At 45.2% G+C, this 16,890-nt stretch overlaps 1 protein-coding gene across 1 annotated transcript; it reads left to right on the top strand.

Moving 5' to 3' along the window:
• Positions 1-37: 37 nt before the first annotated feature.
• LOC106729672 (zinc finger protein 480-like) lies at positions 38-16,226 on the top strand. The gene is made up of 6 exons (XM_032487979.1): positions 38-1,937; positions 3,131-3,396; positions 4,878-5,027; positions 11,463-11,559; positions 14,605-14,731; positions 15,208-16,226. Exons 4-6 carry the CDS (start codon positions 11,545-11,547, stop codon positions 15,378-15,380), a joined length of 315 nt encoding a protein of 104 aa, XP_032343870.1. The 5' UTR covers positions 38-1,937; positions 3,131-3,396; positions 4,878-5,027; positions 11,463-11,544; the 3' UTR covers positions 15,381-16,226.
• Positions 16,227-16,890: the final 664 nt, after the last annotated feature.

Genomic DNA, 16,890 nt, shown 5'->3' with positions numbered 1-16,890 from the left:
AGCACTGGAGACTATATTCAGTATCTTGTAGTAACCTGTAATGAAAAAGAATATGAAAACAAATATATGTATGTATATGTATGAACGAACTATTATGCTGTACACTGAAAATTAACACATTATTGTAAACTGATTATAATTGAAAAAAAGTCCACATTCTGGAGTGAAACCACACAAGTGCAGTGTGTGGTATAAGGATTTTACCCAAATATCAAACGGTGACGAACACACTGGATCAACACCTTATAAATGCAGTCAACCCGGCAAGGACTTTCCCTGAAGTTCAAATATCAATGTGAAAACAGTCCATATTGAAGCGAAATCAAGTAAATGTATGTGGCAGAGGCTTTATTCAGGCCTCACAATGCACTAGACTTCAGAATATGCATCTTTGAGAGAAACCACAGAAAAGGAATGTGCATGCTAAGCCTTCTACCCACAGATCAAAACTGTGGCACATCAGAGGGTTTAATTTGGAGAGCAGCCTTACCAGTGTTGTGACTGTGGTAAGGCTTCATCAGATGTCCACGCTTTTGGCATAATGAGAGAATTTATGCAGCACAGAACACATGCAAATATATATTTAACTTGGAAATACCTTTAAGAACCAGTATGTCCTCAGGATTCACCAAAGAATTCATTTTGGGAAGAAGCTTTATAAAAGTAATGAATTTGGTGAATTTCTTGACCAGTTCTCACAATGCACCACACTTCAGAGGATCCATGCTAGAAATAACTAGGTCGTCAGTTTTCTGAGGTTAACCTGAGATAGTATATTGCAGAATAATGGGAAGTCAAAATGTGTCAAAAACTCATGACATGACGTTTAATGACAGGAGCAAGGAATTGTGTGGAAATGGCACATTAGTGTATAAAAATTTTAAACATTTGAGTTTTGGAAAGGATACATTACTATTTATGCCTTTCCACCTGGAGTTTGAAGTCTGTTGATTTTTTTTTTTGAGGGAGGGAATTAAGTTATTTTATTTTATTTTATTTTATTTTATTTTTATTTTTATTTTTATTTTATTTTATTTATTTTATTTTATTTTATTTTATTTTTTCAAATGGGGATTGAACCCAAAGCCTCATGCATGCTAAGCACACACTCTACCACTGAGCTATACCATACCCGCCCTGAAGTGTGTTGATCTTAAGTCTTCATTAAGGGCCTTTGATGATGGTCTCTGGGCAAGATTCGGTAAGATGAAGGGGCCGACTTCATTAGCTGCAGTTCATTCACATCCATGCTCCCTGGAAAAACAATTGCACACTATTACCCAATTCAGTAGGGTGCAAATTAGCATCAGGGAGGGGCTGAGAATAGTGTAAAATTGGCTTGACTCATCATGCTTATTCTGCTCAGGGTGCCCTTCCATATATAGGTCACAGTGGGTTATAGGACAGAAGGTTCTACCAACTGACTGTGAACAGAGCAGGAATGACATTAAGGGACTGACTGGGCTTTTCATGGGAGGAGAGTGACCCGTTCCTAAGGACTGATTATCTGGTAGAAATAATGCAGAGGAAAAGGTGGTCACTTTCTCCATCAGATGGCAATAACTTGTATATCAATGAATGATGCAAAATTAATCTTATTCTTGAAAATTGAAGTGCTATCTTGAAATGAAATTTTGATAAAAGAACCAGAATAGTATGTGCATGTGTGTGATTCATATTTAACTGCTGCCATTACATTTTGCTACTGTTTCATTCAGGATATATCATGAGTATCATGCTCGAATTAAAGTTTTTATCACTTTTTATCTGTAACTGAACGGATTATGTTTCTTCTACCAACACAGTTTCATCCTACGTCGGTACCATAACCGAATCTAACAATGCAGTATAGAGACTTAGAGTTGAAAGAATCTTCAACGATTTCTTTCTGTGATGGAATAAAAGAACATACAGTTTGGGGATTATATCATTTGCAGGTGAGTTATTCTCTCCACACTCTGTCCTAGGATTTTTATTTTATTTGTTATTTATTGAAGTATAGTCAGTTTACAATGTTGTGTCAATTTCTGGTGTACAGCACGTTGTTTCAGTCACACACATGCATGCATATTGTCCCAGGAGCTTTACATCACTATACCAGAGCAGTGCAATTACAAGCTGTGACCCACTAAAACCTACCCCTTCATTCATGAATATGCAGCATTACAATATTTCCTCATCTCCTCTTTTGTGCCCAAATAAAACCCATGTTACGCACCTTGATTTACCTGAAGTGAAAATAGCAATAATAAAGATGGAAAAAATTAGGAAATGACAGTTTCAGAGATAAGGTTAAAAAGCTCTTTGAGCTTGGAGTACTGTAAAATAATTTAGAAGGAACAATATACAATGGGAACTTTCTAGAGTTTCATAGTATTACAGGAGAAACATGGGCCAAAATCTACTGTGATTGAGGAAATGTCTCATGTTTTCTGTGACTGTCCCTATTGCTGCTTTAAAATTATACAAACAAAATTCCCCGTAAGCAAAATGGATTCGTGACTTTCACCAATAATAAACTTCTCCGCTAGTCTGTATTTAATGAAAAGTTCCACGATCCACTCATTCCCTTGCTTGGACTCATGAAAGTTCATGCTGAAGGGTCTTGCCAACATGGCTCGTTTGCAGTACTGCGTAATACAGAGCAATCCACCTCGTAGGAGCCCCAAATCTATCCCAGTCACTGCATCTTTTTAAAATGTGAATTGATGATATCTTTTCATTTGTGTGCCACCTGAAGTATAAAATGCCATAGTCCCCTAGTCTCAGACTCCAGGTCTTCTCCCTGAGTCTCTGCAACTGAGCCGTGATGAGTTTGGCCTCCTGGGGAAATGGGGAATAGAGAAAACTGCCCATTCTACCCAGGGAGAGTTTTGTAGTTTGTAATACAGAGACAACCGAAGTTCTCATTGAAGGAAATGTTGCTGGATCCAGTCAGGTCCCGCCTGACATTCCCCAGACGCGAGTTCCCAGACCACCGAATTGCTTCAGCCTCACTAGCAGGACTTCTGGGCAACCCGCTGGCAAACCCAGTTTTTGACTTAATCTGTTTTCAACCTGTGAAGAGGAGACATCTCAGTTTCCGACGTGTTTCACACAACTGCAAGCGTTTGTCTTGAAACTGTTACAGGCAGTTACTTAAACTAAGCAGACAGCAACCCTGCTGCACAAAGGCACTTCAGCGTTTCTAAACTTGATCAAGACATCTCCAGAGCGAGGCGGAAGGACAGCAGGCTCCGCCTGTGCCCCGTCCCCGGCTCCTCCACGCCCCGCCCCTCACCGGTAGAGCTCCGCCCAGGCCACGCCCCCAGCCGCGTGGGCTCTTTGCTGTGCCCGTGCGTCGCTTCTTACGGAACCGGAAGTGGGGTGCTCGGGTGGAAGGTCACACAGCAGACCGTAAGTTTCTCCTTTTTAGCGTAAATCTGCGCTTCGCAGTCCCCCGTAGTCCATCCTCAGGGCCTTGAAGTCACTACGGACCTTAAATCCCCACACCTGCTCCTCTGCGCCCAGTAAATTCAGACGTCGCTGTTAAAGGTCAGGGGCCGTTTCCCTTTGGGTTTAAAATCGCCCGAGGCTGGTAGCTGTCCTCGGGCTTTAGCCCTTCGGTCCACGAAGACACCACCTTTAGAGTCATCTTCCTTCTTGAAACCTCTTACTACCTCCGCCCCCCCCGGGACGTCCCCTTCCGCGAGGTGGATGGCGCTGGTTGCCCCGCTCCTGTAGGGCTGCGTCCTCTCCCGGTCCCGGGATTCTGGGGACCCCGGCCTCTCCTGAGACCCCCTGCTTCCCAGCTCCTCTGTCCTCGCGTCCTCCTCGGGCCGGTCCTTCTGCTCCGCGGGCCTCCCCTCCGTAGTCAGCCCTTCCCCCACCCCGCGTAGGGGGAGGTGACCGGGGTCAGCCGTGTTACCCCCAGTATTGTTACGCCCCACATTCCACCGCGCTGGAAAACGGTCTTTTCCAGTAGGCGGGCATCTTACTAAGTCGACATCCCTGTAAATACGTGGGCGCGGAGAATCAGGGGAAGCAGAGACAGTGACTGAGAGAGAAGAAGAAAAACTGAGGAGAAAAGGAGGGAGAACCGATGGGAACGGTGAGGATGGCTGAGGGGTTGTAAAAAGACAGTAACCTGAAAGACAGCTGTGAAAGGAACAAGCGGATAAAACAAGTTTATAGAAGTGGGGTCTGCAGGGAGATAGAATGGTGAGCAGGATAGGGCGGCAAAGCAGCAGTGGGATAGTGGGCAACACTGGTGAAGCACTGTGGGAGCCCATGTTTAGGTTAATAAATTGTAACAGACCCCAGCTGCTTGCGACCTTGAAGAAGAACAAATGTGCTTTGCTAGCAGGCGCCTGTGCATCTGCACGCCTGTGTCCTTGCCATAAAAAGCAGAGACAATGCGTTGCTTGCGTAGTTGAGGTTTTAGCCTAGGGCTGCTTCCAATGGCAAAGCCATTGTGTGTCCCTTGCTGTAAACGCAGGACACGGCTTATTTTAAGCATAGGTCCATGGTTTAGGGTTTACTCTTCTCGTATGACCTATGCCCTCGGCTATAAACGCTGGGCATGCCATCTGCTGTTAAGATAGTCTGTAATCCCCAAGACAGGGACTGGCTAGTTTGGTGGTCTGTTTTGTAATCAACTTATGCCTAAAGAGTGTACCTTGTTCCCCTCTCCTCATGTCTGTCCTGAAGATAAATTAAGCCTTTGTACTCATTGTGGATTCCATAATCTCTACCCCATCCTGTCTTTCCTTAAGCTCCTACATCCCATGACACAACTATTGGTGATTTTTCCTTTGACTGTACACAGTAAATGTGGGAGCATTTGAGAGGCTCGAGGAGTTGGTCCCCGACTCCCTCTCGCTCTCTTGACTTTCCAGAGTCTCAAGTAATTCATTCCATCTTGGTGGGACTTCTGCCAGTCAGAATGCACAACTGGTGACCCCAATGTTACTGACTACACAGCAACGGAACGGCACACTTCAGTTGGAGAGAGAAACTGCATCCGGATCCCCGTAGATTTCATCCCGGTAAGGGAACAGCAACACCCACTTGGGATAGTTGCCAACGTGCCTAGAATTCAGCGAGAGCCTTGGTTTTTATTCATTTTCTTACTATGGGTCAACAACTATGTAAGGAACAAATGATCTACCTCCGCACGTTGCAGCAGCTGCTGAAAGCAGCTCACTGCTCCATGTCGGAGGAGCAACTTATTAAAGTGTTACAAATGGTACAGGAGATTTGTCCCTGGTTTCCAGACCATGGAACAATCGATTTGGAACTCTGGGAACAGGTTGGTAAGAATTTAAAACATAGGCATCAGCAAGGGGAGAAAATCCCTGCTTCCATTTTAACTACTTGGAGTTTGGTACACACTGCTGAATGTCCCTTATACTCTTATTTGCAGAATAATTACATTGAACCTGAACCCTGTTCTTCCCCTTCCTCCCCTCCTACTACTTCGCCCCCAGTCCTTTCTGCACCGTCTGCCCCTCTTTCACAGATCAATTTGCCGCTGCCACCGCCTCCTCCTCCCTCTCCTGAGGAGTATGATTGTAAGCAAACTGCTATGGAACAATGTTTTAAAGAAGGTTTACATTTGGGAGAGCTGCATGCTTACCCGGTGATTGCGGGGCGTGGCAAGGTGTTAAGCATGAGGCTGTCCCTTTCTCGGTATTCAAGGAGCTAAAAACTAGTGTTATGGAAAATGGGACTCAGAGTTCATTTACTAAAGGTATTCTTGATACAGTTGGAAATGCATATGTTATGACTCCTTGGGACTGGAGAGCTCTTGTAAAAACTGTCTTAACGCCTGCTCAGTTTGCTATTTGGTCTTCTGAACAACATGAAGTTTCTCTTACAAGCTGCTCGTAATGCTGATGCTAATAATGGTACACCTATAGAAGTGCCTGAAGGAGCAGGTCACTGTGCTGACCCTCAGCAGCAGATCCATGTGGATAGGCTGGCTTCTAGGCAGTGTACTGATACTGCCCTCGTGGCGGGGTGTAAAGGTCCCGAAGCCAGAGCTGCCACTGGCTCCTTTGTTACCATTCAACAAGGCACCACAGACCTTATGCTGATTATATTAATTGCTTAGAACTGAGCATCTCTCACCAAGTAGAAGATCAGGAGGCAGCGAGAGTGCTCTTGCAACAGCTGGCTAATGAAAACGCTAATGCAGATTGCCAGGCAGCTCTTGCCGGTATTCGAACTCAAAACAAAAATGTAGCCAGTTATATAAGAGCTTGCCAGAATGTGCGAACTGAAACCCATCGTGCTCAGGCCCTTGCAGCTTTAATGAGATCCGCTTCTGCCGTGACCTGCTTTAAGTGTGGTAAACCTGGCCATGGTCAAAGGGAATGCTGCCAGCCCAATAAGGGAGGGCAAGGAAGTCCGCCTCAAAAATTAACCTAACAAAGACTGCCCTCCCTGCGGCAAAGGAAGACATTGGGCAAACCAGTGTCGCTCTAAATCTGATGAGGATGGCAATCTGATTTCGGGAAACGGGAAATGGGGCGCCAGCTCCCGTGCCCCAAACCCCAAGTGGAACAGTCCCACCCGGCCAGCTCAAATACAGGTCTTTCTGACCCAGCCTCCTTGGCCCAGTCCTGCGGAGACCCCTTCAGCAGTGCGTCCGCAGTGGACTTGTGTTCTACCTCAGAATTAATTCTTAAGGAACAAGATTGTATATACTCCGCCTCCACTGGAATGTCTGGCCCTTTCCCTGAAGGGACCCGGGGTCTAATCATAGGCTGCTCAGACTGATCACAGCAAGGCATTCTGGTTCTACCTCAGTTACTTGATTCTAACTTTGCTGGTGAAGTGGAAGTGCTTTTACAGCCTCTCCGGACTTCACGTCCTCTCTCCAGGAACCTGGCTTGCAAAACGTCTGCTCCTTCCCCTTAAAGGGACCTTTGCCAGCCCTATAACTAGTCATCCTTTGGCTACGACAGCGCTTTACTGGGCAAAAAGGATTGAGCCTCAACAGCCTCTTGTACCGGAAAATCTAAGCAGCATAACTGTTCAAGGATTATTAGGTACGGGGGCAGGTGTCTCTGTTACCGCGCAGCACGAGCGGCCTCCTCGGTGGGAAGGATCTGTAGGCCAGTCAGTCATTGCTGGTGTTGGGGGGACAAATCTGCCAATGCAAAGTAAAAAGTCAGATGCACAGGTGCCTGCTAGCAGAGCACATTTGTTGTTCTCAAAGGTCACAAGCGGCTGGGGTCTGTTACAATTTATTAACCCAATCATGGGCTCCCACTAGGCACTTCACACAGGGAGTGGGGGGAGAAGATGAAAGACGTGGAACCATGGCCTTCAGAGCTACACGGTGCTGGGAGAGAAAGGAAAATGAGTGACTGGAGGAGCAGGAAAGAGAGAGCGGGAAGACGTATAACCACCAGGGGGTGCCGGAGAGTGGGGCCTACGGGAGTGTAACCCGGAGGGCAGAGAGGGAGCCGAGATGAGGCAGGGAGGCAGAAATAATGGAGATTTAGGACATTTGGAAGGGTTGGGGAGAACAGGCAACAAGATGAGGAACAAGTTGCAGAGTGGGCCAGGCCAGGTGTGGGGGAGGAAATGAGGGGAGGGGAGAAACAGCAGGAGAGCAGAGGGGAACAAAAGGAGACAGAGACAGAAAGAAATAGGGAGAGAGAGAAACTGAAATGGAAACACATAGCAGTGCGGGGAGAGGGGGAAACTAGATGCGGATGGGTGGTGAGCTGATTTTATGTGGGTGATTAAGTTGTGATGTATTGATTTTTAGCCTTAGAATCTAATTTAAAACTTGTTTGTTTAAATTATACAGATGAGGATAAGAATGACAAAACTCCTGTCTGTGAGGCTTGTGCTTTTGTAATTATTTGTATGAGAAGATAGTTTCCGTTTGCCATCCCTGCTCAGCCAGAGGGCAGTGGCTTGTTCACTCAGTTGTGGTCACTCCCTTCACGGCAGAGGACTGGGGAGAGGACACGTGGGGCAAGAAATGGCCGACTCTGTCACTACATTAAAAGGAACATTGAAAGTGGTGTGGGGTTTTTGTAATGGATTTACTTTTGTTTCTCATTTCTTTACATGTAATTCTTTTTGTAGCTTGGGATAAAAATTAGTTCATTCAGTATCTACTTTCCTGCAAATAATTATTCGCTTCTGAAATAAGATTTGGTGGTCTCCTATAATCAATTCATGTCATTCTTTTCTCAGTATGCTCTATTCTCAACTTTTTTTTCACTTTGCAGAATTCTTTAGATTAAAAGAATTTTTACAAATTGATTCTCTCTCTCTTCCCTGTTTTTACAAATGGATTCTCTTTAAGTTTGTTTCACGTTTATTTGAGGCCTGTTTGCTTTCTTCTCTTTGCCCTATGTCTTGGGAAAGTTCTTTGGTAACTAGTAAAATATATTGACCTGTTTTGATGAGTAGTTGGTGAGGATGTCATGATCCTTTATAATAACCCAGGTTTTATTGCCTCCACGTCAAACTCCCACATCGAAGATGCCCTTCTCCGTGGATTATGTTGAGTCTTTCCCATTTTCCCTCCACTGGACCTCACACAGTCTCCGTCTGCCCCCCAGGATGGCTGCGGCACCTTGTTTTGGGGTTGTGTTTAGAGGCTGTGTGTTGGGCTGAGTATTTTTCTGGGACGACCAGGGAGCTAGAGCAGGTGATGAGGATGCTTCTTCGTATTTCCTCTGGAAATGCCAGCTCTGGTTGATTTGTACATTCTGTGGCCGCTCAAAATAAGAACGAAAGGATGTTGTTAAGCCTAAAAAGCCCCACAGAACTGGGGTCCTTCTGCAGTGTCCCGAGGTGTCCCCATGTTTATCTGCTCCGCTGTAGCCCCCAGGTCTGCCAGGCTGCGCACTTCCAGTGACGGTTGCGACCTTGGACAGGAGCTTTGCCTCCAGCAGAGCATCTGCTGGGGTGGGGGATGCTGATTTCACCGTGTTAAGAGTGAGTAGATGGTCAGGAACCCAAGGGGGCATCAAGGAGGCCCCCCCACTTAAAGAGCTGGTGTGTCTCCCTGTTCCCTTTGAGAGGGGAGAACAGGAGACGGTGAGATCTGGGGCCTCTCTGTCCTTGCGACTTCTTCGCTGAACTCAATCCAGCTCAAATGCCTTTAAAGCTCAACTCTGTGACATCCCCAGTTGCTGGCAGGTTTTCCCGGGAGGCCCAGCTTCCTGAGCTCCCTCCTGAGTGCCCAGTGTCGTTTGGGTGGCAGCTTGTTCATTTCTGTTGCAATGCCGGTGCCCACTGGCCCTGTGACTTTTAGCCCAGATGCTCAGTCTTGCATGGAGGAGAGGTAGAAAGATGAGAGAAGTGGAGGGGAGCCTGTGGGGTCTGCAGGAGGGACCTGACAGCCGGTGTGGGCATCGGGATGAGCCCCGTGAGCGGTGTGTGCACCTGTGCAAAGCATAATCGTGGGACCAAGGGATGGATGTCTTAGTTCTGGCTGGAGGACCTGGCAGTGGGTTCCTGGCTAACTGGGGGCCGCATGGAATGGTGGGGGTCACCGTGGTGTCTTAGCGCAGGTTCCCTGGGACACGGATGCTGAGACTGAGATTTGCATGCGTGGTGCTAAGAGGGTGGTTCATGATCACACCTGAGGAGCAATGAAGGCAGTGGGATTAGGCTCAGAGGAGCACTGTGCTGCAGTGTGGTTAGAAGCAAGGCCTGCGCTGAGGTCACGTGGTGCTCTGGTGCGGGAGGATGAGTAGCTTTGTCTTTGGAGGATGGATCTAGGGGTTGTCCCGTGGCATTCACACCACACAGTGACTTCTGTGGGGCCTTTTTGGAGGGTACGACTCATCATGCGACCCACAGAGTAGTTACAGGGAAAATCCCAGAGGTCACTTTGTGGGTTACCTTCGGTATTTGGGGTTGCTAGTGAAGAAAGTTTCAGATGCACTTGGAAGGTAAAAAAAAGATAACGTGGAGTGTTTCCTTGGAAGTGTTGAAGTCTCACTGGGGCAAGTGCATCAGTGTAGACATCTATCTTTTATTATTAGATTTTAGAGGTAGCAGTGTTTGGGCTGGGGCCACTGTGAATGAAAAGAAGGTGTCTTAGGTCTAGTGGGTGCTTGGCTGTCTTCATGGTCACTATTCCATCATAAATGCATGAGTTATTAAGGCCTGGACTCTTTTGTGAGACTGCATAGCAGGATGGGTGGGTTAGTACTGGATGTCTGGGGAGTGTGTTGGACCAGATGAAAGTTGGTAAGTTTCTTTCAGTCTGGAAGGGAAGTGGTTGGCCCTAAGCTTCGGTCCCAGGGAGGGCCTGCCTGGGATGGGTGTATGGGCACAGCTCGAGAGGGGCCGTGAACTCCCGTGATGTAGGGGAAGATTATTCCAACAATCAGAGGGCCACTGACACCACAGCGACCTGCTGTGCAAAGGCTGATTCTGGGGGAAGATGCAGCGGCTTCTTTCTTGCCGCCAGTGCAGGGAGGTTATTCCACACACGCACACACACACACTCTTACACTCACATGATACAGATGAAAGGAGACTCTTGTGCACAGTTGGTGGGAACGTAAATGGTATGGCTTTGTGGAAAACAGTTCCTCAAAAATTAGAAACAGAACAGGCACAGGACCGAGCACTGATTATTCCCACTTCTGATTATATTTCCAAGGAAACTAGACCCGTGTTTTGAAGGAGTTACCTGCACTCCTGTGAGCGTTACTGCATTATTCACAACAGCCAAGACGTAGAAACAACCTAAATGTCTGTCGACAGATGTGGATAGTGAAAACGTGTGTGTGTGTATACATATATATATGAGATGGGCTGGGACCTGGGACCCTTTACTGCAGTGCTGGCACCTGGACAAATTCTCCTCAAGCAACCGAATACAAAGAAACTACGCAGGACTAAAACATACGGGCAGGCGTGCGCAGTAGAGGCAGTTATGAACAATAAGATACAAAAAGAGCACAAGCCAGCTGCCACCTCAGAGGAGCCGGGAGCAAAAGCGGGGTACCACGCAGGACCCCTGCGCACAGCATCACCACGGAGGTGGGCGGACCGCCTAAGCTGTGCCTCCTGCCCGACCCACCGGTCTGCTCCTGCCCTCACTTCATGTGAGGAGCCAGCTGGCCCCTCCCTCTTGGGGAGCGAGCAAGGGCCCCCTTTTCTTGTCTCACGTTGCCTCCTCTTGCTACGAGTGCCAGTAAAGCCTTGCCTGAATTTCTCGTCTGGCCTCATCAATTTATGTTGATTAAAGAGCCCAAGGACCTGGGTTGTAACACACACACACACACACACACACACACACACACACAATGACATGTTTAACCATAAAAGTGAAGATTTTGCCACTTAGAACAACATGGATGAACGTAGAGAACGTTATCCTCAGAGAATTAAGCGAGACAGAGACAGGTATTAAATGGTCTCCCTTATATGTGGCACAGGAGGGGGAGTGTTGATTCTAAACATTAAACGGCATCTTTCCAACTTTCAAGATTGACTTCTAAAGACCCATGTTGCCTGAGGCAGAAGCCCGGAAGAGGAGGAAGAGCAAGAGAAAAAAAAAAAAAGCCAGGAATGGCTGTTTCTCAGGTAAAGTCCTATTCTCACTGGATTCTCAGTCTGTCCTTCCTGAAATGCCCTTCTTTGGACTCGCTAATCCTGTCTGATTCTGCAGGTCCTGCCTGACACCTGTACATCCACAGTCACCCGGGACCCTCCCTCAGCGTCTGTCCTCCCCACTCAGACTCCACCCCCGGGACCCCGGGACCTGGAACGTGTGAAGCGGCTCCCTGGGCGGCGTCCTGGGCGGGCTTCACCCCCGTGGGTTGGAGACGCGGAGTCAGTGCTGTGGGGCAGCAGGGAGGGTTTAGGGGCCCATCTGGGTGCGCTGTCCGCTCTCTGTAAACCAGAGAAAGAAGCTGCACGGGGAAGTCAGGTAGTAATGTGCACAATACGTGGTAGAATATGGAAAAGAGACCAAGAAGCGGGAATCAGTTCTGACTTTTGATAGCGCACCCCACAGCATACACCCCTAAATGAGTACCTCCTTCAAAATCTTAATGGTTGGGAATGGAATAGAAGGTTCAGCAAGAGACATCAGTGATGGAGGGTGTTTTATTCCGTCATCGATTTTAAGCTATGAAATCAGTCTGGATGTCTGACACTTGGAGATTCTTTAATTCATTTTCATCACCTCCATTCCTTGGAGGCTGTCTTTCCACTCTGTGGATTGTATCCTCTGACGCACACACGTTTCTGCATTTGATGCAGGTGAGGTTCCAGCTTCATTCTTTGGCTGGTGGAGACCAGTTGCCCGGCACCCTTTGTGATTGAGACCGTCCTGTTCCCGTGGTGTGGTCTTGGCTCCCTTGATGTGTTAAAAATTCCCTTGTGAGTTCTTCTTTATCCTGTTGGTTATTTAAGAATGAATTGTTTAATTTCCACATTTTATGAATATTTGTTTTCCTTCTCTTATTTTTTCTAGTTTCATTTCACTGAGATTAGAGAAGATGCTTTTTATGATCTCAGTCTTCTTAAATTTGTTAAGATTTATTTTGTGGCCTATCATGTGGTCTGTCATGGAGAATGTTCCATGTTTGCTTGCGAAGCATGTGTTTCCCGTTGCTGAGTGCAGTGTTCTGTGCACGCGTGTTAGGTACGGTTGTTCTAAAATGAGGTCAGGTGCTCAGGTTCCTTGTTGATCTTTTGTCTGGTTCTATCCATACGTAAAACTGGGGCGCTGATGTCTCATACTGTTGCTCTGCTGTTCTGTATGTCATTTCTGGCAATGTTTGCTTCATAGATTTGGAGGCTCTGATGTTAGATGTATAAATGTTTATAATTGTTACATCTTCATGGTGAATTGATTCTTTTGTAACCATAATTTTTTTTTTTTGGTCTCCTGTGACAGTTTTTGTCTTTAGTCTGTTTTATCTGATGCTCTGTGTCTACCCCACTCTCTTTAGGGCAGAATATCTTTTTCCCTTTTGTCACTTTAATCCTATTCATGTCCTTAGATTTGTGAAATGTAACATTTCCAGCACTTTGACACTCTCTGTCTCTCACTTCTCTGTTTTTTCCCTCTTTTAACCACTTCTGCTGGTCCCTGCTCAGACATCATGTACACTGGTGAATGGCAGAAATTCTGGCCAGTGTAATTTCAGAGGAAATGCATCCAGTGTTTTCTGCTGATCATGAAGTTTGGAGAAATCTTTTTGCTTAGTGATAGTTTTTTTCCCCTGATTTCCTTTTTTTCTGTCATGATTTTTAATTATGCAAGAATTTTTTAAAGTACCTACTACTGTGATAAATTTTTTATCTTCCTCTGTTAAATTTTTGTCTAACACTGATAACTTTACTAATCTTGATTTGACATTTTATTAATGGAATACACAAATTAATTCTGACTTTTGTTAATAACTGCATACCTAAAGTTAAGGAAGGATAAAATGGTATTATTTAGAATACAGGTATTTATACAGATTGGAGTTAATGTGTTTTGTATATTTTTTCATATTTGTACTAGTTTTTTTTTTTTTACTGGCCTGATACAGAATAATGCTGACAAACTAACAAGTACAGCTGATCCATTTTCATTGTCCCAAAGATGCTGAAATACACATGATTAAAAATGATAATGAAAAAACCATCCAAAAATGTGTCAAGAGACAATTCCTCTCATTTCAGTTAAGTGTGTTTACATGTGTGTGCATGAGTTCATGAATGTGCAAGTCCATGAAGGCATTATCATTTAATAAATACATTTTATCTTTTTTAGCAGTTAAAATTACATGTTAAATATATTCCATGGCCTTAAATTTTTTCTACCACTATCACATGAATGATTTAAATAGTGGTAAGATCATTGACATAGTGTCTGTGTGTGTGTGTGTTGTGTATGTGCACGGTGACCTTTCCTGCTGTTCCATGACCCTCAGCCTCCTTGAACTAGCTCCGGGTTTCTCAGGGCGCCCTCTGTCAGTGGCCTTTACGCTCTGCCACTTGGCTGTTTGACTCCCAGGTTGAATTCTAACGCCCAGGTGCTTGCTGTGACATTTCTTAGCTGTTCGGTCTGAGGCGATTCCTTAGAGTGTCTGTGGCAGTTTTGTCCTCTGTACGATGGGAACAGATCTTTCTTTCATGAGCTGTTATTTTGGTAACAGGTCCATCCATGTAAAGCTTGTAGAGTGATGCTTAGCATGTAGGAGGAGGTCAAGTCATTGCTGTCATCATCACAATTTCAGATCTGCCTTTTTTTAAAGCCACTGTGGCCTTTGTCATCCCTGAAGACACCACTCAGACCACAGCTCACCTAGATACTGAATATCACTCAGTGTGTAGAATGTAACATCTAACACTTCTGTACAGATAACCCAGTGTTGGATTTTATTTGTCTATATTTTATGTATTGTTCGTAAAAGAAATCGACATTGATTTGGAGGATATCATAATGTCTTATGAAAAAGCATAAGAAATGATAATTAGAAAACCAAATTTGCTCCAAATACCTTTGCATGGCCCTGTCAGAACACACACTTCAACCAAGTCAGTCCTTACCCCTCTCTCCTTTTCTCATTTTGTGTGAAAATAAGAACTCTGGTCATGGCCCCGCGGTGAAATGTGTTTTCATTTCAGGCACGATTGACCTTCAGGGATGTGGCCACTGAGTTCTCCCAGGAGGAGTGGGAGTGCCTGGATCCTGCCCAGAGGGCCTTTTACGTGGATGTGCTGTTGGAGACCTGTGGGAACCTCGTCTCCCTGGGTGAGGAGAACATTTTCCCAGAAGCTGGGGTCTGCCCTTGGGGGTCTTTGTATCTCCTGTGTGCCTCTTGGGAGCCCCTGCCTGGCTTGACTGTGCTTGGAGCGCTGTTGACTCAGACACGAAAAGCTTTGCTATTGAGCATCAGGGATTTGAGTCCTTCCTCCAGGGGACCTGCCCTCCTCATGAGACACCAGGATTTGCTCCAGAGCTTAAGCGTTTATAAAGCTGATTTCAAGCTTTTGAAGTATCCAATTCCCTGCCTTCCACACCTAGGCTCTAATTCCGTCGTTCTTGGAAAGGAACTAGATGACTGAATATCATGCTGCTCCCTCTGCACGCAGAAGGAGGCGAACAGTGGGTGAATTTGTGAAATATTTTTCCCCACCCAACTGTCACGTCCTCACTCCTCAGCTGAACAAAGAGCTGGGATTCTGGAAAAGCCACAGCACATGGCGTTTCTTTCTTCTTCTGAGCAGGAATTTCTGTTTCTCATCTAAATGTTATCTCTATTTTGGAGCAAGAGAAAGAGCCCTGGACTGTGGAGAGTGGGGTGAAAATAGCAAAAACCAAATGCGTGGGAATGGGAACGCACCAACATTGTGGACCCAGGTCAGCTCTCAGAAGGGCAGAGAGGAAGCCACAGCATTGATAGTGTCTGAGAAACTTGCCCCACGTTGGAGAGTTCTGTGAGAAAACAGAAGTTTATTCTCAACTCTCAGAGGAAACGTTTCTTCTCCCCAGCTTACCACTCTGTCCTTGAACACGCGAAATGTGAGCTTTCACCCTCCAGGGGCGCTGCAATGTCAGGATTGCCCCTCACAAATTTTCTTTAGCACAATACGTGTTACAGGTCATCTACTGCGTAAAACATTAAAACAAAGCAAGCATGTGCATTTTAAGCAAGCAAGTGTGAATATAACCTTTTAAGCTCATGGAAATTTAGGTGTAGCTTGTTTTCTAGCTGCTTGTTTTCCAGCAGCTTGTTTCCCAGCAGATAAACATTACTAAGCTGTTTTATAAAGCAGTATCCCACAGGGTGTTAAAGTGTTGATTTCAGATACTGCTATTGAGCAATACGCTGCATGGTTGATTTTTCAACTGTAGTGAAATTTCTTACTTCTTCTTTTTAATATGATTCTTTCTTACATTTATTTTCTTTTTCCACACGATGTGACCCACATTATATATTTAACTTACATTTTCCCCGTTTTACACCAAAGGATACATAAGTCAGTGTGCTGTGAGATTTTTGTGACATGAAAATGCACATAAGACAATAACAGGTCCAAAGTAAGTGCACTAGAAACATGAAGAAAGAGTTCCTTCAGGTCTTTATTCAATGAAATACCTGGAAAGACATGAGGTGGTGAACGGAATCTTTTTCTTTTTAATTGAAATATAGTTGATTTACAATGTTGTGTTAGTTTCTCGTGTGCAGCATAGTGATTCAGTTGTACATATATAATATGCCTTTTCATATTCTTTTTCATTATAGGTTATTACAAGAGTACAGTTCCCTGTGCTGTACAGTAGGACCTTGTTGTTTGTTTATTTTATATATAGTAGTTTGTATCTGCTAATCCCAGGCTCCTAATTCATCCCTTCCTCCTTTCCCCTTTGGTAACCATAGCTTGTTTTCTATCTCTGTGAGTCTGTTTCTGTTTTGTAAATAAGAACTGAAATACTTTAATGTGGGAGTTGGTTATGATCAGGTGCTTGAAAATCAGGTGTGTGGAGATTAATAGGCATGCAGTGAAGTTACTGAAAATACAGTGATGAATAAGATGGAAAGTCCCCAAGACTATAGTTTGTGGCAAGGAGATCATCTCCACTGCCAAATGGCCAGAGGCTACTCTGCCCTTTCCCAGTGACCTGGTCATATCCAGAGCTGGTGGAACTTGCAGGGAAAGTGATGTTTGTGCTACTTTTATCATGGCAACCGGCACCCAGTATGCTCCACTTAGAACTTGTTCCTGTCCCAGAGTAATAAGTAGATTTCTGTTAATAAATGATCTTAATTTTGATATTATCTTTTATATTATACTTTGAGTAAGAGTCACGGCTTTAATGCTTTATGTGCATTAATTGATTGAACCTTCCACTCTCTAAGCACTGATGTTACTTATTTTTAATTTTTTTTATTCACCCAATGACTGGGT

Source organism: Camelus ferus, chromosome 9 (assembly GCF_009834535.1).
Source record: "Camelus ferus isolate YT-003-E chromosome 9, BCGSAC_Cfer_1.0, whole genome shotgun sequence".
Taxonomy (NCBI): Eukaryota; Metazoa; Chordata; class Mammalia; order Artiodactyla; family Camelidae; genus Camelus; species Camelus ferus.
Note: the sequence above shows the minus strand (reverse complement) of the source record. Positions and strands in the feature narration are given on the sequence as shown.

Excerpts from the sequence above, each read along its gene's own strand:
- LOC106729672 (XM_032487979.1), top strand. Across the intron at positions 14,732-15,207 it reads TGGGAACCTCGTCTCCCTGG|GAATTTCTGTTTCTCATCTA; the intron begins GTGAGGAGAACA and ends TCTTCTGAGCAG.